Below are 27,866 nucleotides of genomic sequence, written 5' to 3' on the forward strand. Positions count from 1 at the left end.
ATCTAGGTTAGACTGAGGAAGGGGGACAGGCTCCTCCCACTTAGATTTGGAGCTGTCTTATTCTTTACCTTCAGCTAATACTTACCTGTGCTCTCCTTTCTCTTCCCTCAGGTGGATGCAGTGCGGGTGTATGTGAACAGCAGCTCCGAGAACCTCCGATATCCTGTGCTGTTTGTAGTTCGCCAACAGAAGGGAGTACTGTCGTGGCAGGTCCCATTAATTTTTCGAGGCCTGTAAGTACTGAAGTCTCTCCTTTGTAACACGCTTGCCTGCCAGCTTATCCACCATCAGCTTTCCTCAATTGCTAGGTCTTGTAACCTGTGTAGACTGCAGGGCTTGGTAGCAGAGCGTGCTTGATCACTGTCAACAGGAAGACCAAGATTTGGTTGGTAACCTCTTACTTGGCAGCCTGCTCTTGTCTCTTAGTTTCTCAAATAGGTACACAGAGTACCAGGAGGCTTGTCTCCTGGGAATCTGCCAGTGAATCTACCACATGTCACTGTTGTCATTCCACAGTTGCTTACCATGTGTGCGGGTAGTTCTTGGGCTCTATTTCGGAGCAGGGTTTGAACAAGCTCTTGAAAGAGCACTCTCAATTGTTGTGTTACAGTGCATTTAGGAAATAAGGGCTCTCCTTTGTTTTCCACCCCAGGTAAACCCAAGTGTTAAGTCTATTCTGGGGTGGTTGTTTGGGAGGCGTTTTCTTTGCAAAAGGGACACTGCTTTATACCTTCAACCTCAGAGCTCTTTGGGCTGCAGATATGGAAACTTTACAGGCTCCTTAGACCATCTGAGATTTGGGGTTTTGTCCTGTGACTGAGTCCTGGTGCTGGGCAGCAGATACCCTGCAGTGTTTTACCTGACAGAGGGGATGGTTACAGCAGCAGCTGCTCTGGGCTGTCATTGCTTTTTGCCTCCAGTAAATGGCAGATATTAAAGATCTACAGATGGCATGGGCATCCTCGAGGGAAGTGAAACATTGGAGATGACCAGTCCCTCGTGTGGACCCCAAGAGACGAGTGGAGTTTGAGCTTTGAATAAAATACTGAATGCCCTTGGCCTTTCAGATTACAATTGCAATTATGCGAGCAGGGGAAAAATGATGTCATTCTTAGCACTGCTGAACAACTTTTTAACTGCTCTCTCTCGCTCCCTTTGCCATCCAACTTTCCCTTCCCTCCTTCCCTTGGCTGTTGTAGCTATCAGAGGACCTACAACTACCAAGAAGTGAGTCGCACCCTCTGTCCCTCGGAGCCGACACCTGAAACAAGACCCTCTGACCAGATTATATTTGTGGATGTTGCTTCCATGGCACCATTTAACATTGCCTATGAGCTGCTAGTCACCAGGCTCAAGAACTTCCAACTCGAGTAAGTTGGGATGTGAGAATACAAATGTAATTTCTTCATGGGTCTCTTATACAGGGATTTGGTCCATCTGCCTACTCTTCCCTTCTTTTTCCTTCCCAGAAAAAAAAAATTATTTTTTCTTTTGTTTAATCTGAGGGTACTTTGTGTATATTCCAGCTCTGAAAGTTTTAGACTTCAACATACTGGCATTTGTTTTCTAGGACCAACAGAGCCTTTAACTTCACTGCCAGCCCTTCCCAGCCCCAGGTAAGGAGAAGTCCCATGTAGCATTATTGCCTGTATCTTACCACATCCAAGTGATTGATGTGATCTTTTCTATAGAGATAGAAAAGATCTTATGTGACTAGGTTGTTTCCCTCTTAGGATGCAGGGAACCTTCCTTACTGTTGAATTTTCTGTGGATATAGTGAAGAGGTAACTGTTTCAACCACTCTAGGGACACATTGGGGTCCTCTTGCAAAGCAGTTCAGTGAGCCAAAACCCATGAGCAGAGCAAATGAATGGTATTGGCTCTCCAGGAAATGTCAGAAATGTACAAAAGTCCAGAGGCCTTTGGTCTGCTGCACTTCATGGGAAGTGAGGTGGTGCACACCAGTGTCTTGTTCCAGGCAGTGCTGGTTCAGTTGCCTGACCGTGACTTCTCAAGATGCAATCTTTACTGGGAAAAAAACCAAACCAGAAATAAAGAAGCTGTAAAGGTGCAGCAGAACTCACACTGCTATTCCTTGCTCAGGGCAGCAAGTCAAGGTGTGAGGTGATAAATGAAATGCCTGATATGTCTATAAGTTCAGAAGGAAGCACGTATGTGCGGCACCTCCAGCTGGACAGCCTTGTTTAGAGCCCTGCAGATACAAATCCTCTCTTGAATGAAAATGCTGTTAGCAGTAGCTATAGAGATAAAGGAACTTGTAGAGCTGGAAAGGTATGTAATTTACCCAAGCTGCCTGTTACTCTGTTTTTGTTGTTGCTTGCACTGTTAGTAATACCACTTAATTTTAGGTTTCCTATTACCAAGCATCCCAGCTAATCTTTTTTGTTGTGAAATGTCTGAAGCTGGTTTGCAGATACACGCAGTATTTTATACTATAGAAGTGTAGAGAATGGTGGTGACTCTTTAGAAAAAAACCACTCATTACTTAGGATTTTATCTTTTGAATGTAGACTGTTCAAGGTCTGGCCTGGAATTAACTCTGTGACTCTGGTCTGGTTTTTTTTGTCACAATTAGTAATAAGAGATTTGTGACTTTTAATTAAAAACCAGCTGTATGGAGTAGAAGATGAGTGCTTCTTAATTGGTATAATGCTGAGATTTTTGTAAATCAAAGTACTAAGTAATCTACAGGAGGAAGGAAAAAAAAAGATGATTCAGGATATAGATGGCTGTTGGAAAAAGACAAGTGTAACAATTGAAGGAGGTGTTTTGTGGAACACAGCTCACGCCTGAGGGCAGAAGCAGAAATTGGATATGCTTGTATAGGTCAGAAGTGTTGCTGGATATGTTTATAACACTCACAGTCTCTGCAGCAGAGAACTCTAGGCCTCAGTTCCCCTTGTGCTTTGGTGTAAGTGTGGCTTAGAGAAAACTGTAGAAGAATCCTCATGGGTGACTTCCTCAAGGACCTGAAACTTTCCAAGGGCAGTGTACCTGGGAAACCCAGGAGCTCAGGCTGCCAGTATCCTTGCCTGGTGGAAATAAACCATGCTCAGCTAAAGAAACCGGCTTGGTGAGTTTTCAGTAAGGACTTTCAGTTGGAGCCAGCGCTCCCTCAGCAGCGAAGGCAACCTGCTTGGAGAGGGTGATGGGAATAATACGGCTAACTGGAAAAAAGCTTGGGTGAGTTCTTGCTTTTCCATGCCCTTCCAGTAGGGGGCCTTAATTCCTTGGGAATGGCATGTGGGAAGGGAAAAGGGAAATAGCTGGCCCTTTCTCACTGCCAAGGTTTTATGAGACATAAAGGGAGCTCTACAGTTTGGAAGGTCTTAGGACTTGGGAGCAGGAGCTGTGGTAGCTTCCAGTGTGGCGGCAGTGGCTGCCTGGTGACCATATGGAAGGAAGGAAGGTGGCTGGTGGCAGTCCTCAGCCTTGTGTACCCTCTGAGGTGAGGTGAGGTGTCCGTCAGCCCCTCTTGGTAGCTGTAACAGCTCTCAGAGTCTGGGCTCCAAGCAGGATGGTGGGACCCCTTGCAACAAGCCTGCCTGCTGAGGCAGGCGCAGAAACCCTACTTCTCCAGCAACTGGCTGGGGCAGTACATCAGACTTTTTACTGGAAAAATATACAAATAATGGTATTCCCTGGAACATCTTTTGCCCAAATCTGAAAAAGCCCTTGCCAGGACAAAGAGGGCACTTTCTGACCCCACAAACTGTCCTGTGGGCCTGGTCAAAGCGTGGAAGCACAAGCACACCATTCCTTGCCTCCAGAGGAAAAGTAAGAATATTGGCAGATGTTAGTGTCTCCCAATGTTTTTCAGAGCTACAGATGAGTTATTTGAAAAGCTGAAGTGAGAAGAGAAAACCCCCATTACCGTTTGCATTGGAAACGAAAAAATCCTAAATCCTACAACTGGTATCAATCATTTATTAATGAAACTCTTGACAGAGTTTCAGCCATTTGACCTAATACTTTTCACAGTCTGTCTTTGAGGCAACACATTTGAGGTAAACTCCATGATGTGTTCCATATATAAAGTACGGCCAGCAGTATGGAAACAGCTGGAAATCGCTCATATCAACATAAAATGGAATGCAGTGTAAAATGAAGTCACTTTAGCTTCATCAGGTGGAAAAAAGCTTAAAGGAGCAAAAGCTATGCTGTATCTTGCATGTTGAAGATGTTTATGTCTAATAGCATGATGTGCAAGGGGGAGAGTTGTGTTTAATCTGCTCTTCTGTAGTTTAAGGTCCTAATGTTTGAAATCTGAATTTTTGTGAAGGCCATCCACATTCAACTGCAAAGCCCAGCTAGGCCTGCACAGGCAGTTTAGGAAGGTGCTGAAGCTACTGCCAGGGGTGATTTCTGGATCATAACTCTCAGCTCTCTGCTTTCTCCTCAGTATTTTCTGTACAAATTTCCTCAGGATGTCGATTCAGTCATTATTAATGTGGTGTCTGATGCAGCGTACCCATGCTCGGTTGTCTCCGTCCAGGATATTGTGGTAAGTCTGAGCAGAGAAGGGTAAGGAGCTGCCTGAAGGAGTTCTGTATCCTGTTGTGAGGGGTCTGTGCCCTACAGAGAGAAAAGCCCTATGAAGGACTTCACCCTGGTGGTGGTGGTGAAGAGAGCCCCTGAAAGAGGAACGAAAATTCTGTGGGAAAGAGGCAGAGATGCTGAGTTTGAGCAGCTCATATGGAAATTTTTGTTGCAAATAGGTGAACAAGCTGTTCCTTTCGAGCCTGTCCATAGGGCATTTGTTGTGTTCCCCTTGAGATTTTCCCTGCTGCCTTGTGATGTAAGTCTGTCTCTCCATGGAGTGGCATTGGATGAGATGCTGGTGGCTGAGGGAGGAAACAGTGCTGTTCCCTTGAGTTTCCCCTGTCTCAAGGCAGCTTGATTTTCAGCAATAAGGTCTCTCCTTTCCAATTCAATTTTCTCTCTATGTAGTTACTCATCCACTTTCCTGGGAAGGGGAGAATGGCTGTTGCTTGCAGCTGGGAAATAGCGTGATATTTATCCTCCTTTCCCACGTCCCTGAATGATGCAGGGACCTGCAGTGCAAGAGCAGCAAAATGGCAACAGAGGTACAGGATGCCTTGGGTGCTGGCTCTGAAGCTCTGGGAGTTGGCTTTAATACCTGGGGTGAAGAAAGAAGTGGATGACATCAATTCTTGCCCACATCCTAATGTTTGAATGGTGGAAGGGCAGGAGGGGAGACTGTGATAGATGATTCAATTTTTCAGGTACTGAAAGTAGTGGGAAAGTAAAATGAGGGCAAGCACTTGGCATATAGTACACACTGTGAAGTGTGTGACACAACCAGTGTTCAGCTGAGTGTTTGCACTATCCTGTGGGAATGGTGGAGTGATCAATCTGGCTGAATCCTCGTTTGGCATTAAATTGCAGTCCTTTTGTGAGAACACCAAGATCAGTCAGTGCAGGCCACAACTGATGTCTTCAGAGTAGTCTAACTTCTTAATGGATTCTAGTTGTTTTGTTCCATTTTGATACCTTGGCTGAGGCCTTCTGCTGTTCTGCCCTGTATTCTCCAGCTGGCTTCCTTTGAAATTAGTTCAGATGCTGTCCCTGGTTTAACCCTTAGCTGTGTCTGTTTTAGTGCCCAGTGTATGACCTGGACCATAATGTGGAGTTCAACGGTGTTTACCAGTCTATGACTAAGCAAGCAGCCATAACAGTGCAGGTGAGATGCTGATTTTTGTCCCAGTGTTTTTTGTAGGGTTTTTTTTCAGTGGCTTTTTCTATGCATTCCTAGTTTTCTTTTGATCATCCTCCTATGGGTACCAGCCTTTGCTTTTATCAGGTCAGCTGATGTAAGTGGAAGAAGTGACATTACTTATTACTACAGAAAACTTGCTTACATTTGCTTAGGCAAATATTTTGGGTGCTGAGGCTCTAGATCAGAGTAGCTGAAGCCAGGATTCTTCTGTTTGAACCTTGGCTCTTCTACCACTGAGTGGTGGTAGTAGGGCCTCTATAATAAGCAAAACTGAGGTAGATGGTTTTCACTAAATAAATAAATAAATCAGTATTGGTTTGCTTGTACTGGGGTACTGCTGTACTGCATACTGGTGAACCCAGCTTATTGTCAGCAAGGATGAGGGGAGCATCCCCAGAAGCCAGACTCTGTCCAGAGTAGGTGGGTCTCTGTAAGGCTGGTGCCTGTATAGCAACTAAAACCTGACCTCTGGCCTTTTGGAGCACCACCCGTGCTTTGCATTAGAGGGAGAGGCTTCATGTCTTGTGGATTCTGTCTTGTTCCGTCCTCTTGTGCAGAGAAAGGACTTCCCAGGTGAGCAGTTCTTCGTTGTGTTCGTCATCAAGCCGGAGGATTATGCCTGTGGGGGTTCTGTGCCTTCTTCAATTCATGGTAAGTTGTTCTGGGAGGTGGATTTAGTGCTGCATCTGTGAGATGAAGTGGATGTCCTTTGGGACCTTCCTGTGAGATGACATGGGATGGTCATATAGCTCTGTTTTATCCAGGTAGCTGTGATTTCTCCCCCTGCCCCTCCCCGCCCCAATTTCCCCATGAGGGTGTCTTTCTCTTATCCTAAAGCTGTCAGCAGAGCTGTACTGGCCAAGTTTGCTAAGCCCTGGTGAAACATAGAGAGTTTCTAGCATGGCATCCTGCACGGAAGTGTTTTACTCACAGAGATTTGTCCACAGGCAAAAATGGTGTCCCAGTATCTGTAATGAGAGCATCTGTCCTTTGGGGACTAAATGAATAGAAGAGATGCCTTTGCGATTCAGGCACCCAGATTTCAGCAATGTATGGAAGGCTGAAGCAGGGATTTCTAGTCTGAAAAATAGGTTGTGGATAGGGAGGAGGGGGGAAACATTTGAAAAAGTCTGTATACTGACAAGTCTGAGAGCAGTTTAAAGCAAAACCACACAGAGACTGCAGTGAAAAGCCAGATCCTGTTGTTTTTGCAAGTTCAGAGAATAAAGATCAGGGCAAGAGGACATTAATGTTTGATTGTTTTTATAATTGCTGTACACTTTGCCTCTCACAGGGAATGCCAACCGTACCTGGAACCTGCAGCGGACAAAGAGCCTTCAAGTGACGATTGTACCCTCTATTAAAAGTCAGTGTCTTTGGGCAGAGCAGTGCAACTTTACAGGGGAACTTGGCACTTCTGAATAGAAGGGTATGACTGGGCCAGCAGCCTCTGATGGAATGGTGCTGAAAGCACCAGCAATTGGAGCCCTGGTCCTTTCCAGGAGGTGCTGTGTGGCACAGGGTGATCTCATGGGCACACCAGCTAGCACTGGGGGTGGAGAAATGGAGGGAGATCTTGCAACAGGTTCTGGTAACTTCTTTTGAAGAAAGGAGATGGGTTTTGAAGGGCTGTTTGGGACTGGGCGTTGTCACCAGGTGGTATTGGGAAGAGCAGGACATGAGTGCTGTCCCTGGGAGGTGCTGTCCCGGCTGAGACTGATGTCTTCTCTTTCCTCAGAGTCCGTTTATGTCCAGGCCATGTTCTTCAGCTTCCTGGGTTTCCTCTCCTTTTACCTGGGCTCAGTGGTTGTTGCTTTTGTGCACTACATTAGGTGAGTTGAGGAGTTATACAAGAATAGCCTCTCTGTTTCTCATCATCCTCAGGGATACCTCACCCTGCAGTACATTTGGGGTGACAAGCATCCGAACAGAGCAGCTAAAGAATTCCATGACTATCCAGTGGGCTCCTACTGGCCATCAGCCAGAAAATTTTTCTTCCTCTGCTCTGGGGACCATGGCAATGATGAAAACCTAAAGGTCTGCCCTTCAGATCTTGTGCTTCCTCAACCCTAGGTTTCCTTATATGAGGACACTGGGGCACAGGTGGGAATTGTGATGCGGCCAGTCTGGGATATGGAATGCCAGAGCATTGAGGAACTAAGGTACTTTCTTGCTGGACTGATTACTGCAATAAGTGGCAGTGACACATAGGGGGCCTTGGAGTCCCAAGAGTGCTGTTTTCCTTCCTTACCTGCCTAACCTGCCCCAGACTTTGGTGTCTGGGCTTGTGTTGAGAAGAGTATCTGCATAAGGTGGTGGAGATGGTGGAGTTTGCTGGGATCACTCACTGCTGCCTGCGTAAACAGTGAAAATCATTGAGCAAATCCTTTGTCCAGATGTTTGGAGGCTTGAGAAGAGGGAGGCCCCTTCAATACTCCTCCCTGCCCCTCTGGACAAAGGTTGGCATGGGAAGAAACATAAAGCTCTCATCAAGTAGCAGGTTGGTTTTGTGGGAACAGTGCTTGTCAGCCACCTCTTCAGACCCCAATGTGAGAAAGAGTTCTCAGCCCCTCCAGAACAGGGAATCATTAAGACTCGGTGCTCTGAAACAAATGAATTTCAAGATGGGGACATGGCTTAACTTCAAGACACATTAATCAAACATTTCATTGGAACAATTCAATGAAATTACTTAAGTGTGTGCAAGTGTGCAATCTTCTTTGCTGTTATTTTTTCTTTGTTGTGGGAATATGTCGTTGTTGTTTTTTTCACCATCTCCTGCTTGACATCTACATTGAAGGAGGTGATATGGGCTTCTTAAGCATTGTGCTGATGAGCACCTCTAGCTCCTGCTGCCCTTTCAGTAGATTCTTATGTGCTTGGTTCTCTAAGTGGTGGAGCTGGGTTTGGGAAGGTGGTGTGAGGGTCTCTCCCAACATGGTGAGCAGTGTACGATGGGATAGTCATGTAACCGGTTGTCCCACCTCTGCTGGGTAGGTGAGGGCATAGAAAAGCCCTCTGTTGCTTTGGGAGTCAGAGAGGTGGACAGCAGGCAGTCATGGCTAAGCTGTGTTTCATCCAAACAGTATTTTTCTTTTTTTTCTTGTTGTGTGTTGTTTGTTTCTTTTGTGCTTATTTTTGTTGGTTTTATTTGTTTTTTAGAGCTTGCACCATGTTTACCTATTAGTGTCCTAGATAATCCTGCCATGGCTGGCAGGTGATGGGGTTTGTTGGGTCTCTCATGAGTGCTGTCCGTTCCTTTTCAGGGTTCAAAGGAAGGCTTCTGCTGGGAGATTGAGTCCTGAGCATGGTAAGGTTTCTTTTCTGTTTTGTGACAACTTCAAGCAATTGTAAGTGAACAGCAGAGGTCCTAGGCTAGGCAAGGGACAGGCTGTCAGTCAAGTACCTTCAGTCTCTTTGAGCCATCTTTCATGTACTTGTACCACAGTCTCTGGTGCTGATGAAAGATGTTAGAACTTCCTCACTGCCATCATAAGAGAGGGCATTTGAAGCCAGCTCACCTGAACTTGGTCCTGACCCCTACTCTGAGGAGCTAGCTTTTAAAGGGGTGGAGGAAGGTCAAGCCTTGCTGAGACCTAGTTACAGGCTAATGTTCCTGATGTCAGGTCTGTTGATTTTAAAGCACTTCGGGTATATCTTATGCTTTAAGAGCTCCTCTGCATGAGGTATTTTAATACTCTCCTTAAGCATGAGGTATTTTAATTTTTTTAACTGGAAGTTGCAGACAACCAGGTGAATGAATGACTAATAGTTAGGTAGTGGCATTTGTGATATTTACTTTGGCATTGGATTCAATTTACTTTATGCTGCACCCACATCTCAACATATTGCAGCTTTCTGCCTTACAAAAACATAGCTGCATCTGAGAAGCTACCAGTGAGAGATGGAAATTTTTGTCATGTGGATGGGGAGTACTGGGAGTTTCTGCTTTCTGGTGGTGTGGGAGTCTGGCCTTTTCATTTTGATTAAATATTTAGTGCCTGCAAAGTAGTTCAAAGCATTGGTGATGAGGTCATTTGTACCTCTCTCCTAGAGGAAGGGAGGACATTGTTTTGGCACTATTAAGGTTCTTGATGTATTCCCTTTTTTCATGCCCAGCTTTTTCAGTCTCTCTGGTCTGCTACATATCATCAGATAAGCATACTAGTATAATTGAGCTGTGCTTAAAGGACCAGCAGTGGAACTTCACTCTGACCTGGCATTACTTGGATTAATATTTCTGCCGAGGACCTGGGGGTGTTTGGATTCTCAGGAGTGGCTTCTTGCTTCTTCAGCCACTAAGATCTACATATGCATCCCTGTGCTTGGAATATATGTGAAAGATTTTCTTCACCACATGAACAGGAGACTGTAAAAATGTCCTTAAATGTATTCTTATTTTAAATAATTTGGAATGGATCCTTTTGTAAAACAAGAGCAAGTCTTAGGGCACTGGAGAAATGGGAAGGGCCTGTGTGTTGGGGAGTTGGGGGAAGCTGAAGAGACCTGGCTGAGGCTGTGGAAGAGCTCCAGGGTGGTGACAAAGGATCACTGGCTAAGGCAGGGAGGCACAGTCTCAGCCAGGTGAGACCAGAAGTCCCAGGGAGTGCTACTGGTGCTGCAGCTGAGGTTTAATAGGCTGCAGGCAGCCTAGAAGCTGCTTTCTAAGATGCCCTGGTGAGAGGTGGAAGTTAATTTCTGGTGCTTGGGAAGTTCCCAAAGAAGTTGCAGGGCACAGATGCTGTTCTTAGTATGGACCTGGAAGGCAGAGAACTGGGTTAGTGAGTGGGGAGGATTGCTGAACAGCATCTCTGTGAAGGGAAAGAGGAGCACAGTTCCTGCACAGTTTTCCTCGCAGAGGCACCTGCTGCTTCTGTGAGCTGTTCTTTCCCTCGTAATCCATGCCACCCCCACGTGTCTGGCACTGCATGTTACTGCTGTGTCCTTTCCTCTGGGGAGGAACCATGTTCTACCCATATACTGTTTCTTTCTCTATTGTGTTTATTCAGGGTGTGTCTGACTGATGCCCATAAAATGGTAATTAGCATCTTCCCTGTCTTCCAAGTCACTCAGGACATGCTGGCTTTTTTTGTTTTTCTTTCTCCTCTTCCCACCCACTGGAATTTCTCTTCCTCCAAAGTAACCCTGGGTCTTGCCTTCATCACTCCCCATTCCTTTCCCCTTCCCCACCAAGAAACTGTGGATGGGAGTGTTGAGCAATCTGTCTCTGCCCTTTGTCCTTGAATATCCTGCAACTCCATGTGCCCCTTTGCTCTTGTCACCCATCTTATGTCTGACTTCTGCGGTTCGCTTTTTTTTTTAATCCTGTGGCACACCTTCCCTTCCACATCATCACTATCTGGTGGAGGCAATATCTGGAAGAACCACACCTGGTACATTTACTTTGCTGACTCACTCACGCACTGGGAAGTGGGACTGAAATTATTGGGTGAATTGGATTCAAAGTGGCTGTTAGAGGCAGGGCAGAATGCCTTTTCTCCCTGGCTTCCCTGCTTTGTCCAGATTTAAATGTTCCTTTGGTTACTTGGAAGAGAAGGTTTGACAGCTCATTTTGAGGCAATAAAGCCTGGTCTAAAATTAGGAGAGAGCATCCCTGTGGGACAGGACTGACAGGACTAGGATTTGCACATGTGGCACAAACATGGGGAAATGCTTCTTCCCAGTGATCTGGATTTCCAAGTGATTTTAAAGCAACAGAAAAAACTGCCATGAGAGAGGGAGTTTGCATGGGAGCTGATGAGTAGAAGCTGGATTTTGTTCCTGCAGTGACTTACAACATCTTGTTAAGCTCAGCTCAGGGCTCAAGGGGTGGGCTAAGTTGTGCCAGCGCTTTCCCTCTGGTGCTCAGTCCATGCCTTGTTGTTCACTTCCGATGCTCCTCTGAGCTGTTCCTTTGCCCTGTTAGAGGGATAGGGCAGGAGGGTAGAGGAGCTGAAATGGAGACCAAGTATTAGCCCACAGTGCAACAAGCAGAATGAACATTCCAAAGGAAAGGAGTCACTGGGACTTGAAACATCAAATGTCATTGCTGTAAGGGTGCTTCCTTGATTTGGGCTCAGGCAGGGACAAGTTTTAAGTCCCTTTACATATGTGGCTAATGGAAGTGGTATAAAAACCTACGCAAGGTGTTACAGAAGTGCCCAGAATTTCCAGCTGGAAAGAGGAGTCTGCCTCTGCTGTCTGAGATAGATCAAGTACTGGGAAGCCAGAGATGCAGCTTGAGAAGCCAGGCCATTTCCAGGCTGCAGTAAGGTTGCTTGGCTCTAAGTACTGTGCCACGTTCATCGCTTTGCTGCTGACTGACCACATGGTGTTGTTGCAAGGGTGAAGTTTTAAAGTAACTGAACCTGTCTCATTGTTTGCCACCACTGGAAGACGTGGTCCTGCTCCTGCTGCTCTTACTTCTCTCGGTTTTGTGGAGAAGGGTGTCTCATCCTTCAGTGAAGGGATTCAGCAGGCTCTGTTTCCTGCCATGTTTGTCTGCTGCCAGTTCAGCTGCTGAGCTCCACCATGGGAAGCAAAAAAAGAGGGAATGTGGAGGCAGGAGGGTACAGTCCCAGTGTAACCTGACTGTGAGGTACAGTCCTCATTGCTTCAGATGTGTGGGCAGGAGGTGGGGACTCTCCAGCCCTCGAAGGCTTCTGCTCTTATCATCAGCACAAGATTATGGCCACTTCTTGCATGGGGTATCTTTTGTCTTCTCCTTGCTTGGTTAAAACTATGTTGCAGCTGCCTTGCTAAAGTCTATGACTCTTCCAGGGGTATCTGGAGGTAGCAATATTTGGAGAGGTCAGCTGCATGAAGATGGGAAGGAGAAGAATTAGAAATTCAGAAGAGTGTTCAGAACATCATGAGACTTGTTCTAAAATTTCCCAAGTCTTGCAGCCCTAGTGTGTTCCCTGCATGGTGCTGGAGGGGGGCTCATGCTACCAGGCGGCCTCTCACTGGCAGCCTGTCTGAGGAGGCTGAAGGGAATGGGTTTGCTTCACACTGCAAAACAAGGGTTTTCCTTTTGCACAGTATACTCTAGAGACTGCCATCTGTTTAGAGAAATGTTGCTTTTCCCAAGCCCTTCCAGCTCTTCAAGCTGTTTGTGTTCACCTCAGAGACGTGTTTTGGAGCACTGACATGAAGCTAATGGTCCCTCTTGGGTCTGTTTGCATTGCAGGATCTGGGATTATGACTTCTTCACACCCCATCTCAGCCAGCACTCCTGAGGGAAGCAGCTATGGTGCTATTGGTACAGTACATTCCAGAACTGGGGGCATGGGGAAGGTTCCGCCTGGGGGAGGAGAAGGCACTCTTTTAAGGTGGTTTAAGGTCAGAAAGGAATAAAGCTGCAAGCTACTTTGGGAGCATCTTGGAACTACTTGAAACAAAATAATTGCAGTTTGGGAGGTTTAGGTTGCACTTCAGGGAAAAGCATCTACATGATAAAGGTGGCAAATCCGTGATAGAGGTGCTCAGAGAGACTGTCATTGGAAACATTTGTCTCAGCTAGACAAAGCCACAGTCACCTGAGAAGTGTTGGTGACAATGCTGCTTCAGACAGGACATTTACTAGGGACTGACAAAGGTCCCTCCCAAGCAAGCTTCTAGAAGCCTGCTATTAGCTCATCAAGCCTGCCTTTAGACCAAAGCATGCCTTTCTCTGGAAGGCTGAACAGCTGTGTGCTGCAGTGCAAAACAGGATTGAAGCTTCTTGCACTCCAGAGGTTTCATTAGGGAAGAAATAATGTCATGCTGTCAGCAGGTGAACCATGCCCTGGCAGCAGAGGAGGAAGAAACTTCCCAAGGGTGCTGCTAATCTGAGATGATGGGAAATTAATTCCTTTGCCAGAGTATTTCTAAGTCTCCTCCTTACAGCAGTTTCCCCTCCTGTGAGGGTGTAGGCATTGAATAGCTCAGTGGGCTTTGGGACAATCCTTGAATTTGACAGCTTGTGGACCCAGATTGCAGGGTGAGGCTTTGCAAGTGCAGGGCAGTGTGAAGCAGCTGCTCAAATGAGAGTAGAGCAGCTCTGTGTAATTTTTGGTCCCTGTTCAGGATGCATTTGCTCACTGTTGTGTAATAACAACCCTGACTCTCCAAATACCATCCAGTTGTTGGACTGTGAAGATGTGGTATCTCTCAATGCCTGACAAAGAAACACGGAACTTTTTTTTCATGAGGTTTGGGAAAAATTCAGCAAGATTTAAGTCCTGCAGTAGAGTTGAGGGCTTCAGCACCACCCTACCCCCCCCCTTCCCCAATTACCAAGGAAATGCTTTAAAAGCATTTGGGAAATGAGGAAGAAACTCGTGTTCTGCCTGTGCCAGCATGGGCAAGGGGCTGGGAGCTTGGCCAGCCTGTGAGAGGTGCAGGCGGATCCTGCTGACCCACAGGTGACCGATACTGTGAATGCAATGGAAGCAAAGTTGGTGCTCTGCTTGCTTTGAAAAATCAACTTACTTCTTCTTTGGCTTTTGTTCTACAATATTTTTAGAAAAGGGTATATATATAAATCTTACATAAAATCTGAAGGTTGACTAGATCAGTGTGGTTTTGACCCCTAACAGTCTGCTGCTTTCACTAGAGCTTTTTGGCTTGTCTCAGAATTCCAGGTTTCAGAGCCCAGAGGGGGAGATAGTGGTCTTTGAAAGTGCTCTTAGATTATAATTTCATACTTTTAGGAAGGTTTGGGATCATGGAAAAACTTGTTCCTTGAAATGGCCGTATCAAATCGAGTGCAGCTGGTATCTGGGACAGCTTTATTCTTGCTGTGCATAGAGGGATTCAGCCTTTACCCTGCCTGTTTCCTTGTCCCCACTCTGGTCCAGATGAGTCAAGCTCCAGTGGTGGACGTCAGATGTCCTCCCCTGAGCGCAGGCCACCAGCTGGTTCTGACACAGACAGCTCTGTGGAGGAGGAGAGTGACTTTGACACCATGCCAGAAATTGAAAGTGATAAGAACATCATCCGCACCAAGGTATGGGTACTGCAGCTGTGGCCCTGGTGCTGGGCCATGGGCACATCCAGGCGAGGACCAGCACTAGTCACTTACCAGGATTTTGAAGTTTCCTTTTCCCTGTTGGGTGGATTTAATCTCCTAAAGCTGAATGTGCTTCTTAGCGTTTTTTCAGTCACTGGAAGTTTTCCTGCTGTGCTAAGTGTTCTGCTGAAATGAGTGATTTAATATGGAAAATCAGAATGTATTGGGGACTATTGAGAAAGGAGGAAGAATTCCAGAGAGTGTCCCAGAAAGTCCAAGGAGGTGTGACAGATAGTGAGAAAATAATCTGCAATAGTAGGTAGTTAATCTGGTACAAGTAGTGTGACTACAGTGGATGTACAGAGGGGCTTTAAGCTAGCAGCTCTCAAGCTACCTCCTTTTGTCATCCTGCACTGTTTTGTGTGTCTGGAGCCATTCCTGGAGGTCAGAGGATTTTGCAGAACTCAACTCCATAGAATCAAGGGACACAACAATCTCACTGAATGAAAACAGTCCAAATAGCGCCAAGCTGCGGGTTGTCTGAATACTTAAGGATCTTCTACTGGCTTCTGTAATCTTCATTGGTTTTCTTCTGTTTTCTTCCCTCTTTCCCCATCCACTGATGTTTTAGGTGTTCCTCTATCTATCAGACTTGTCTAGGAAGGACCGAAGGATTGTCAGCAAAAAGTACAAAATCTATTTCTGGTAAGGAGAAGGCAAACTGGTGAGACCCAAGCTCTGGAAACTGTCTCTAGTTGTGGAGTTTGTCCACCTGCCCTTCTTAACCACACTTTGGACGTGGGGATATTCTTTGAACCATCCTGTTACACTTTCTCACCCTGTTCCAACCAGTAACTGCAAATCCCACATACCTCAAATAATGATATTTGTGGACCAGTGCACACATGATCCTGGCAATGGATTTTGTTTTGCATCATTGCTTTTAAGCGTGGTAACAACTGGTGTGCTGGAACATAGTGGGGAAGGGGAGAAACTGGCACTCAAACACAGGAGCTTGTGGTCAACATCCTGGCTTTTCTTGTGCTCTTAGTATTTGCCTTGTTTGCACTAGCACGTGTGCTCTTCAACTTCAGGAGAGCATAATGAGATCGTAACCTCCAAGAGCAGGATCTGTGCCCTTGGGCACTGAAGTGTACATGTTCCTCCACAAGCACCCTGGGCCTCTGTCCCAGGTGTGCACTTGTTTTGGTGTGTGTAACTGCTGCTGCTCTCTCCTCTCCACAGGAACATCATCACCATTGCAGTGTTTTATGCCCTGCCAGTCATCCAGCTTGTCATCACTTACCAGACGGTGCGTTTGACTCTGTGGCTGTCCCCTCTTGCCTTTAAATTTGCTCTGTGGTTGTGCTGTGTAAAGATGACAGTTGCAGTGAAACTGGGATCACCCAGGAATTCTGCTCTGTCTGAGTGACAGTTTACCTTAGCTGCTCTCTCTGTACTGTGTGTTACTGCACGCTTGGCTTGCTCAGCTTGCAGTTCTGCTATTTCTGCTTGGGAAGTCGGAGTCCAGCTGTTTTCCTGCTCAACTGATGTCTCATTTGGGTCCTGTTTCATTTTAGAGACAGGAGGAATGCTGTTATTTGTAAAAGACAACTGAAAGCAAGTAGGGTTTGCTGTGATACAAGTGATTTCTCCTCCCTTCTCCCTACCCTTGCTATCCTGCTGTTAATCAGATGTCTGCAAGAGAATCTATTAGTGGTGGGGTTGAGAGCACACAGTGTTACCTCTGAAGACTGTTGTCAGGTTTGTGGCCTTTGGCAACACCTTATCCCATCCTAAAAGCTTCACTAACAGATGTCAATACTCCCCTGTGCCAGTGGTAGAGCTAGGCTGTGTCCTGGTATACCTTGTGTACATGCAGTGTTTGCACGAAGCAAACCCCCGAGAGAAGGGAGTATTTGCTAATATTGGGTTTCACACCTCCTCTCTGTCCAGGTAGTAAATGTGACTGGCAATCAGGACATCTGCTACTACAACTTTCTGTGTGCTCATCCCCTTGGGGTGCTGAGGTGAGTGAGCCCTATGGCCACTGCATTATTGTCTCATGCTTCTTGAGTGTTTGTGCTGTGCCCACGGCAGGATTTTATCCTTGTCAGGCTCACAGTAACTGTGTTGATAGGACCACTGGGAGTTTAGGACTCTGAGCTTTCTGTTTTTCTCAGCAGTGGCACTTTACTGATGTGAGACACATGCACCCTGGAACATATGGCACCTGGGTGCCCCTACCAAATCTGTGACACAGCAGTGAGGTGCTCCCGTGCTCTATTGGATGCTCTCACTTGTATCCAAGGAGCAGTAGCTCTGAAAAGAAGTTCAAATCAGTCCTTTCAGTGCAGCATTTCTCTAAATTAATGTGAGAGTGCAAAGAAAGTCCAGAGTTGGACATCTCTCAGAGGCAGTGCTAAATTCACTGGGGTAAGTGAGCTACTCGACCTACAATTGACATCGAGAGAGTCAAACTGGCACTTTGGCAGCTGCTGAGGTGGAGGATGGTGGAGGGGGAGCAAAATGGGTTCAGCTTATCATGACCCAGGATTCAGCTTTCTGCTGCTGTGCTGCCTTTGTCTTAAACCTTCTTCTTTCCTGCAGTGCCTTCAACAACATCCTCAGCAATGTGGGCCACATGATGCTGGGCTTTCTCTTCCTCCTCATTGTGCTGCGCAGGGACATTCTCCACCGTCGGGCCATGGAGATGAAAGATATCTATACCCTGGTAGGAAGCATGATTGCATGGGGCTGAGTGGAGGGAGGGAAGACAGGATGAACTCAAAAAACAGAGTGATACGCAATGTGTTTCCATTTGCTTTCCTTGCTGGAGAATTGAATCCTCCTCTTTTTAGCTCCTATGCAAAAGGGTATAGGTGAGATGTTTATGTTCTTGCACACCCCAGTATTTTGCTACGTATAGTACGTCCCCACTGCTGTGGTGATCCAGCCTGGGCTTACGAACACAAGGAGGTTAATAGAGGAACAACTCCCATGGCTGTGGCTTGTCCACTAGTGCTCATTGTGGAGGAACTGGGGTGGTAGGAGTGTCCCAAGATGCTTTAGTTATAGTGAAGTAGTTGATTTGTCTTATACAACTAAGAGTTATTTCTTGGCACTCTTGTTAGCAAGAGGGGATAGAGATGCCTATGATAACTCAGAGGAATTTGGCTGCCTCTACTCTGAAGCAGAGCTGCTTGTAACCAGAGCTTCTGCAGACTCTTCTGAAAGAGGATGGAGAAATCTGCAGCCTTGTGGGCAGTGGTGCTGGTAGTTCTGGAGACAAACAGCTCTGTTTTCATTGTCTTGGTAGCAAGTAATGGCCTTAGCAGTTGTAAGGGTCTGCTGCTTGTGGTTTTCAGATGATACCTTGGCCAAATTGTGATGGAAGTGCCCTCTGATGGGCTCTGCTCCTCAGGTGCTTCTAACCCTACTGACCACAAGAATAATTCTGGGTCCCCAGTCCTCTCTCAGTTTTGGGCAGGATGTAGTATGGCATGAGGTACAGGACAGAGATTTTCAGTCTCATGATGTTGGTACCAAGACACTGAGGTCTTCAGACCAGAAGTTTCAGCATGGTTAGCTTGAGTTTGCTGCCTGTGGATTCACTGGCTGTGCCATGTGGCTAAATCCAGAGCCTGTGGTTGTGCACAGCACACTGTGCTGCACTGCAGACTAAAGGACATGTGTAGGAGTTAGGAGGGATGAAGTGATGGAGGGTGGAAGCTCACCTGTCATCAGGACAGTGAGGGTACTTACTCTGCAGATCTGTTCTCTTCCAGGACTATGGGATCCCAAAGCATTTTGGTCTCTTTTATGCTATGGGCATCGCTCTGATGATGGAAGGGGTGCTCAGTGCCTGTTATCACGTCTGCCCTAATTACTCCAATTTCCAGTTTGGTAAGCTGAGTTTCCTTTCTCCTTTTGAGCTGAAGCTAGGGATTGCCACGCTTTCTCTCCTGCTGAGTTACTGATTTTTCCCATCCCTCTACCCTTGCAAACCTCCCTGGAGACTGCCTGTTTCAAAGCTCAGTCAGGAGGCAGTGAGGCTTTTGATTCTGGGGACTAACACATGTCAGCCTCCTCTCCAGTCCTTAGGACTCTGGTAGTGCAGTGCTGGCAGGATCTCACATTGGTTTTGCAGCTCAGTGCTTGAAGGTAATAAGTGCACAGCTGAGGAGCAGAGTGTTCGAGCCTAGGAAGCCTCTGTGACATCTCAGTGGAAATTTTGCTCTGTGGGCTCCTTCCTGGGGAAGAGAAGATTCAGGCAGAATCTTGTCTATGAGTGTGAATACCTGATGAGAGGGAACAAAAATGAATGAGCCAGGCTCTTTTCCCTTTGAGGGAAGTCACAGACTGAACAGATTGCCTGGAGAGGTTGGGAATTCTTCTGTGGAGATATTCGAAGCCTGACTGGACATGGTCCTTGACAAGCCTCTCATAGCTGACTTTGCTTGAGCAGGGGTTGGACCAGATGACCTCGAGAGGTTACTTCCAGCCTGCACCATTCCGTGATTGCCTGCCTGTTTCTGTGCTGCACTGTGGGCACCTATTTTCTGATCCCCTTTAGTTTTTGTTGCCCCAGAGCATGGTACATGTGCTGCAAGATGGCAGAGCATGAAGTGCTGTACAATGTAGTGCAGCATCAGGGATTTGTGCCTGCCAGCCTTGGGATTGGCCCTGCTGCTGCACTACTTTGTGTGCACTCAGAGGAGCTTTCTCAGCCCACTGGCTGTACCTGTTTTCACTGTTTGTTGTGATCCCTCCACAGACACCTCCTTCATGTACATGATCGCAGGACTGTGCATGCTCAAGCTCTACCAGACCCGCCACCCAGACATCAATGCCAGTGCCTACTCTGCCTATGCCTCGTTTGCTGTGGTGATCTGTCTGGCTGTCCTTGGAGTGGTATGGCTCCCTCTTACCTGCTTCTCTGGGAAGGAGATGGTGTGGCTGGGAACATAGCTTAAGTGGGGAAAGCAGCAGAGTAGGATAAGAGTATGTTAAGCAGCTGTTGGCATTTGAATTCTCAGTTCTGTTGGGTTTTCCTCCTCTCTTCCCCTGGGCTTTCAGGAGGGGGAAGAGCAGAGCAGTTTCCTCTAGGTGGCGTCTTTTTTGGACTTTTGCTACCACATACCATCCTTCTCAAGAGAAGAAATTCACACATCCAGGTGTCCATGTCCCAGCATGCAGATGGTCTTCCTGTGAGGTGACTTACATTGTTGGGGACCGGGATGAGGCTGGATGAGCTTCCAGGACAAGTATCTGATACCTAACTGCTTGTGCCTATTTCTCCCCTTGGGAAAACTCCAACTTGTTGGGCACAGCTCCTGCAGTTGGCCTTGCAATCTTTGGAGAGATGGGAGACTAGGATAATGTCTGAGGAGCTCCCAGGTAAATGTGTGGAGTACCTGCCTATGGAAGGGCACTGTAGCAAAAAGAATCAACCAGAGTTGCTGGACTGGTACAGGGCTTTGCCTGTTAGCTCACAGCATTGCAAATATTGAGCTGGGCTCACCCGAGTCCCCATCCTGTCCTTTACTTTGGAGGTCTCTGTTTCCCTTCTTTTGAAGGACTTATTTTTGTTCATCAGTAACCAGGCAAAATCCATTGAATTCTTGATCTGAACTAGCAGCTAGGTCCCACTGGGCTGTCAGCCCCTCACTACCACACATAATGTGGAATACCAATTGATACTGCAAAGGTCTCTGGGTAAGAGACTCTGGGATAAAGCATGCAGGAGCAGCTGGTGAACTTGGGACTTCCCAAAAATCTCTTGATAGGTGTGGTAGATCTTGACAGCCAGGTTCAAAACACTGGGGCTTTATTATGGATTGCCGTATCTTTTCTTGAGGAGTGCTTTGAAGCTGTTCAGTGGAGCATATAAGCTACATCTCCCTTGTTTGGTTCATGTAGAGGTGGCTTTTCTGATTGATTTTGGTGGTGTCAGGGCTTTTTTTGATGTTTTTGTTTGTTTGTTTCTTTTTTTTCCCCACACACATAAAGGGGAAAGTTCATGCAAGTGCTTTGCCCCAGGGAAAGGGAGTGCTCACAACCAGATAGATCAGAGTTTCTGGACTCCTTAATGTATGACTGAAAGATTAAGGTTTTAATACAGCTTTAACGTGCACTTGTAGGTCCCTTCCAGTCCTTAAATAAAATGAAAATATACAGTAGGAGCAGTTGCCTGCAGAGCGGTTTTCTCCTTTTTGTTCTACAGTACACTTATTAAAGTAATAGTTGGTTCCCTTACTGCCTTTGTGAAAATACAGCTCCTGGCCAGAGAGCTGCTGCCCAGCTCAGCAGAGAGAGCTCACCTGGCCTGGGTGTCCCTGCGTTTCTGCTCCCTGGGCCATCTGCAGCCCTTCCAAGCTGCTGCTCTTATCTGAAGGAGCATTCAGACAGAATGGTCTCCTCTCCAGAATGCTGAGCTCCTCTTGCCTCTCTGGACTTTGTTTTGAACTCATAGATATGTTTTCAAGTGGGAAGATTTATGGGGTTCTTTTCTGTATTCAGTGAGGTTATCTAATGACCCATGGTGATACAGGACGGGAAAGGATTGTCCTGCTGCACAGGGCTCAGTTTGCTTTTAATGTGTCTTTGCTTTCAGGTGTTTGGGAAAAATGACATGTGGTTTTGGGTTGTTTTCTCAATAATCCATGTTTTGGCCTCGTTGGCTCTCAGCACCCAGATCTACTACATGGGCCGCTTCAAGATGGGTAAGTGCTGTGACTGATCCATCTCCTCCTGGGTGTGCAGGTGCCTCCTGTCGTCACCTGCGTGTCACCTGTGCAGCGTGTCTGTCAGCACAGTCCTGTGGCCTGTGTTCTAGGTTACCCTGTCCTCTCATCCATCCGATGCCCTTCCTGGCCTCTGAAATCCTTGTGCTACTGCTTCCCAGACCAATGGGTCTGTGGAGGCAGGAGAGCTGGGCTTTGAGGGAGCCTGTCCTTCAGCTGTAGCTCTCCCTAGTGCACACTCCCTAGTGCTGTGCTCAGAGCAGAGAGCTACACTCGGTCATAGGGTGAGGGGGAGAGGGTCTGGTGGGGAAACTGTGTCTTGTGCTCTGCTTACAAACATATTTCTCCTTCTTCTTCTGCTTCTGTTTGCCTCAGATGGCCCTGACTCAGGTAACTGTCTGCAGCTCTCCTTTATCTCTGCTGAGTTGTGCAGTGGTGTGGCAGCCAGGGCTTGCATGGATGTGTGTGGGGAGGCAGGCTCGGGTGCCACCTGGGGTCAGCTCTCCAGAAGTGAAACCATTTTGCCAGCAGCACTGCCAGTCCTGCTCCTTGGCAGGAAAGGGGTGATACAGCACAGGAGAGCTCTGATCTTAGCACAGGAGCGTTTTCAAGCTCTGCATTTATAGCTAAAGAAGGGCATGTGTGTGCATGTATGTCCATCCATCCCCACTGCCACTGATGGCTCTGCAGGGAAGCTTCTGCAATGATTTTGAGAGCCGGAGTGTCTTGAGTGCACTGTGTCCCTTTAGGACCCGCTGAGGGCTGTGGGATCTGTTTCTTCTGTTTTCCTGCTCTGGCAGCTTGTTCCATGGAAGGTTTTTTCCTGTTCCTGCACACACACATCTCTTTTCCAGAGATGGGGTTGCAAAGTCAGCCTGTTTACACGTACAGACAGGGCCTGTTTGAATTCTGGGTAGTGCTAGTGTTGAGAGGATTTTTGTTTTGATTTTTTTTTAACCTGTTGTTCTGCCAAATGCCATCCACATCCTGTGGTGGCTGTTCTGCTCAGCACAGACTGCTCCCAAAGGGCAAGAAGTGCATCTGCTGACACCTTGGATTCTCTGTCAGCTGGTGGGTGTCCCCATTTTGGGGCTCACTCTGCTGGTGGTTCTGGCTTTTTATCCTCTTCTTTGACAGACCTGGGCATATTTCGACGAGCAGTGATGGTGCTATACACAGACTGTATCCAGCAGTGCAGTCGACCAATGTACATGGTAGGTGACTTCTTATCTAAGCAATTGCTCACCCTTCAGGCAATGTGCAGAGGAAAGAGTCTGGTCTATTTGAAAAAGTGATGGTCCCCGCTTCCCTTCTTCTCCCTCCCCCAGAATGGTTGGGGTAAGTGTAGATCTCTGCTACAGTGGTTTACCCCCAACCTCCAGACTTCCCCAATCTCAAACTTGGTGAATAAAACATCAAAGCAAAGGTGATACAAGCATGACAGGATTTGCCTTTGCACTTGCTCTGTGGGGCATCTGTTCAGAGGAATGGGTACGAGGCTCTGTGCAGTGCAGCCTCTCTGGGGAAGGCAGCAACTGTTTTGGCTCTGTGGTTTAAGCAAAAGCAATTGCCATTTCTGCAGCACCTTGGGGCAGACAGCAGAAAAGTAAGAAATGGTGGCTGTTACCTTGTGTCCCACTGATGGCTTTCTTCTTGGCGCAGAGTGCTAATTAAGGATTGAAGCCAAATGGGGTTTTTATCCATGAGCATCTTTTTTCTTTCTTTCTTTTTTATTTATTCTCCCACCTCTGAATAAATAAAGTCCACTCAGGCAGGAAGTAAGCCTTGCCAGCCTGAAATAGCTACATCATGAAAGCAGCTGTAAGCATAAATGCACATGTCCCACAAATGTAAACCTCTGCCTGCTGTAGTTACAGGGCTTCCCTAGCTAATGGTGAGATAGGAGAAAAAAAGTGTCTCTAAATACATGTGGGATGCTATCCAAAGCTTCCCCTGCTGCGTCTTTCAAGCAAGTCCTTGCTCTCTGCAGTACTTTTTCTATAAAACGGTGGGAGGGAAAGAATCTAACTAGAAGAACAGTAGAAGTAGTCAAAGGATTTGCAGAACCTCCTGAGGCTGATCCCTTAAGTGCTGAGATTTTTCTTTTTTTGATGTTCAGTCTCCTTCTTGCAACTCTTTCTTAAAATTTATGAGAGTCAGAGCAGTTTCCATCTGATAAAGCTCCCACAGAGCAAACTACAGAGCCAGGTACACGTGTGTTTGCAGGAACCAGACTCCAAATCCTCACATAATGATATCCTGAATTTCTGAGGCAATGGCCTCTTTTTGCATACCCTTCTGATTTTATATGATCATCAGTGCCTTTCCTCCAGGACAGGATGGTGCTGCTCATTGTTGGAAACCTGGTCAACTGGTCCTTGTAAGTAGTTACATCTTGGTGTCCTGTGTATTTGTGCACGTGGGCAGCAGGATTCAGTACTGGAACACAGGGGGCCTGGAGTGATGAGAAAATGCAGCAATGTCTGTGCAATAATCCTGTGCTGGGGCCCTTCTGACACGTTTTGGCGGGGAGCTTGAGCTGAGGAGTGCTGACAGTAGGCAGATCCGTAGGATGCAGCGCAGCACTACAGAACAGTGTGAGGCATCCCTAAGTGTTTCAGCTGGGGCTGTCTCATGGCTCGTCTCTAGGCAAGCTTGTGTAGGGCTGGCTTGGTACTGTGGTGCTGTGCTGTACACCTGCTTCCCACATAGCTGGGAAGTCTCTGGCACAGCCAGGGTGCAGGAGACCTGACAGACGCTCATTAGTCACAGAGCCTGGCTGAGCAAGGAGGTATTAGCTCTTAGATGAGACCTAAAATCATTGCCCCAGGCTCTTGCTTTTCACTAAAGCTGCTTAGGGACATGCTTTCTGCCAAATGTATAGGTCTGGGGCCAGCTCCTACCCAGTGAGATGTGTTTGGAAGCAACCCAGGGCCTTTTACTGTCCTCTGTGGTCTCAGTTGCTTCAGCAGCTGACCATGGCTAAGTTTCCTTGGCTCGGGGCAGTGTTGCTGTGTCTGTGGGGCAGTGGGTGGCTGTACCTTGGCAGTTTGGGAATGTACCCTGTCCCCAGTGAAAGAGGCTGTCTGATATCCCTTCTTCATTCTCTCTCAGTGCTATCTTTGGGCTCGTGTATCGGCCCAGAGACTTTGCCTCCTACATACTGGGCATCTTCATCTGTAACCTGCTGCTGTATCTGGCTTTCTACATCATCATGAAGGTAGAGGGAGGCAGCTGTAGCTGTCTCTGGGGTGCTTATCTCCAAAGGGGAAGGGATGGGCCTCTTTTCTGGATGCAGCTGGGGTTCCTGTGGTGCTGCAGAGGGACGTGGAGGGGCTGTTGTGGGGCTCAGGGTGGGACAAGGTGTTGGGGAGGAATGGTGTGTAGCCATTGCAGGGGTGGCTGGGTTGGGCAGCCCTTCCCAGGTGCAGATGGTGTGTCAGCCCTGTGTATAGCTCTGTCCCTTGTGAAGAACTCAGGGTGTGTTGTGAGGCTGTGTCCCTGTCTGCAGCTCCGCAGCTCTGAGAAGCTCCTGCCCATCCCCATGTTCTGCATTGTGGCCACAGCAGTGGTGTGGGCAGCTGCCCTCTACTTCTTCTTCCAGACCCTCAGCAGCTGGGAGGTAAAGTTCCCCTTTCACTGTCCTTCTGTCCATCTCTGTCTCATCCTCTTTCCTTCCTGTTGTTTGTTTTGCACAAAATGTACTTTGGAGAAGAGTCTTGGCCTGCTCGTGGAGAGCTGCTTATTTTCAGCAGACTGTGAAGGGAATGTGGGAAGCTGTGCTGAGCCAAAAATGACTGTATGCATGTATCTGTGTAGAGGCTATTTATGACCCAGTTATCTGGAGGTGACTGGTCCTCACCAGGGGACAGAGGACGAGCTGGGGATCTGAAAGCAAAACTGGGCAAATCGTGACTAGTACTGGATGGAAGACTTATCCCTGGAGCAGATGGCCAATGGGGGGGTAACTTGCCTGGGATTGTGAGGGCTCTCCATGACCTGGGAGACTGAATGTCTTCTAATGGGATATCACATCCATCTCCATGGAGGTGAGGGGCTTGCTGCAGAGTGGTCTGGTAGAGGCTGTGCAGCTTGTGCTATGCAGGACCTCAGATGTGGAGAGCAGAGGGTTCTCCCCAGCTGTGGGTTATGGCCCCAGATCCATTTTCAGGTCTAACATTGCATTCCTGGCCTGCCCTCACCCCATGTCTGGCCAGCATAGCACCTTTTCCTGGGTTCTGCTTGGAGGGTTAAGATGGCTTGATCTTTAGAGGGTCCAGTGTGATCAGCAAGAGCCCTGTCTGAGTGGGTATCAGGTGCTGACCCTCTGCCTGCTCCCCTAGGAGACTCCAGCAGAGTCCCGGGAAAAGAACCGGCCATGCATCCTGCTGGGTTTCTTTGATGACCATGATGTCTGGCACTTCCTCTCTGCAGCTGCCTTGTTCTTCTCCTTTTTGGTGAGTCTTGCTGAGTCTCCCACTCTGCTGTATGGCCTCACCCTCTCCTCTTCCACCTTGCCCCTCTCCATCCACATGGACCTGTGACTGCTCCAGGACCCCACAGAGGTGCCCAAACTCCTCTTCTTGGCTCTATCTCCAGACATCCTTTACAGTGGGATGCTCTTTGCCAGAGGGATCAGGTTTTCTCCTTTGCCTTATTTATCTCCCTATGCCTCTTGGCCTCAAATTCCCTTTGGGGCTGTGGGTCACACAGCTGTTGTGGGACAGCTGAGGGGCTGCTGCTGTGACTCATGGATTTCGGAAGACCTCCCAGGAAATCAAGACCTGAAGGTCTGAAAGGTAGAGCTGCCTGGCCAGCAAGACCTGAATCTGCCTTGTACTTTCTTCCTCAGGTCCTGCTGACCCTGGATGATGACCTGGATACGGTGCGCAGGGACAAGATCCCGGTGTTCTGAGTCCCCAGGGGACGGGGCGCAGGGGCGTCCCAAACTGCTCAGCCAAAGGCACTGGGCCACTGGTATCTGTGGGGAATGAGCCTGCTTCCGTGGCCAACAACACAGTAGGAGCAGGGGAGCTGGATCCCACAGCGAGCATGAAGGGGTGCTGTGGTAACTGAGGCAGGACCAGAAGGGAAGACGACGTTTACTCCTTTCCCACCGCATCCTCTGGGGCAGGCACGACCCAGCAGCCAAGGCCAGTGCACAGCCCTCTGGCTCACAGGTGCAGTGGGTGCTGGAGCCAGTGAGGGGGGAGGAAACAGGAGGGAGGTGTGTTTGAGACCTTTGCTTCCCTTCCTTCCTGCTGATGTGCTCCGCTTCCTCTCTGGTGAGCAGGCTTGAGAAGTGCAATGCTGCTCCTCCTGCATTGGGAGCTGATGCCTGTACCCTGCAGGCTGCTGCCCTCAGAGAGTCCCTTCAGCAGCACAGGGAGAGCATCTGGTTCCTGTCCTGCAGCCACCGAGGGAGCAAAGGACTCCAAACTGAGGTGGCAGTGGGGGGACAGTTTTCTTCTTTTCTTCATTTTGTTGGAGAGACTCCTCTGGTAGCTGGTGGGGAGCCATGGTAACAAGACTGTGGTGTTGGAGGGAGATGGTGGACTTAGAGCTGCCGATGCGTGCTCTGCCAGAGCCTCCTACCTTGCTCCTGAAGGCTCTCACTCACTCCTGTTGAACAGCCACTCTTCCTCTGGCAGCTCTGGTGCTGGCTCTTGTCAGCGTGATGGTCTCTCAGGGCACTAGAAGTGCTGTCCTCAAGCAAACCTGAAAGAGATGGCACAGCAAAGCCACAACCTTGCATGCCGGGCAGCTCTTTGGCAGCCCCTTGGCTCCTACTGCCTGCCTTGCCAAAGGGGCAAGGTGGAAGAGGCATGTCGTCCAGCAACCTCAGACTTTCTCCTTCAGTGAGTCTGTTTTGGACAAACTTGGCAAAGCAGGTTCCCTTATGGACTGGGAGTGTGGAAGAGTTTTGGGGACAGTTGGGGTTGAGCTCTTTAGCTAAAGATCTGGGCCAAACTTTCTTGTCAAACTTTGCTGCATCTGAAATAAGTTTTTAAATGGCTTCTGCGTTGTTTCTAATTTCTTGGTTGTTTAAAAAACAAGAATGAGGTGTGAATTATTTCAGACCTTGCATCTAAATATGGGACCTGTTTTGCTAATTTTGAATTAAAAAGTGTTCTTTCAGGCCTGCTGTCCTTATTCTTGCCATTGTCTGAGCATTTTTGCTTCAGTGTATGTGCATGTACCCAGTGATGGGAAGGTTTCATTCCACTTCTGCTTACTAAAGCAAACAACTATGGTAATATTTTACTCTGAGGGTCTGTATCTCCTTGAAAAGTTTTGCACCAGCTGATTTTTATTTTTTTCTAGTTGGAGATTGTCAAGACTGTCAATAAAATGAATGTTCCTGGTT

The 27,866-nt window shown here is 47.7% G+C and overlaps 1 protein-coding gene across 1 annotated transcript; it reads left to right on the top strand.

Annotated features, from left to right (window-relative positions):
- The first annotated feature begins 117 nt into the window (after positions 1-117).
- On the top strand, positions 118-27,866 carry SIDT1 (SID1 transmembrane family member 1). The gene is made up of 25 exons (XM_018074758.1): positions 118-233; positions 1,200-1,370; positions 1,571-1,616; positions 4,424-4,525; positions 5,642-5,725; positions 6,319-6,412; positions 7,056-7,127; positions 7,500-7,593; positions 9,028-9,071; positions 12,951-13,022; positions 14,602-14,750; positions 15,385-15,458; positions 15,999-16,065; positions 16,710-16,783; positions 17,364-17,487; positions 18,542-18,659; positions 19,531-19,667; positions 21,370-21,478; positions 21,875-21,889; positions 22,637-22,713; positions 23,833-23,879; positions 24,614-24,719; positions 25,011-25,121; positions 25,843-25,956; positions 26,352-27,866. The coding sequence occupies exons 2-25, from the start codon at positions 1,309-1,311 to the stop codon at positions 26,412-26,414; spliced, it is 2,055 nt and encodes a 684-aa protein (XP_017930247.1). The 5' UTR covers positions 118-233; positions 1,200-1,308; the 3' UTR covers positions 26,415-27,866.

Source organism: Manacus vitellinus, unplaced genomic scaffold (assembly GCF_001715985.3).
Source record: "Manacus vitellinus isolate BGI_N305 unplaced genomic scaffold, ASM171598v3 scaffold_28_pilon, whole genome shotgun sequence".
In the NCBI taxonomy this organism is placed as follows: Eukaryota; Metazoa; Chordata; class Aves; order Passeriformes; family Pipridae; genus Manacus; species Manacus vitellinus.

Coding starts and splice junctions, on each gene's coding strand:
- SIDT1 (XM_018074758.1), top strand. CDS start 1,309: ATGGCACCATTTAACATTGCCTATGAGCTGCTAGTCACCAGGCTCAAG. Junction 24,720..25,010: donor CTTTCTACATCATCATGAAG/GTAGAGGGAGGC, acceptor CCCTGTCTGCAG/CTCCGCAGCTCTGAGAAGCT. Junction 25,122..25,842: donor AGACCCTCAGCAGCTGGGAG/GTAAAGTTCCCC, acceptor CTGCTCCCCTAG/GAGACTCCAGCAGAGTCCCG.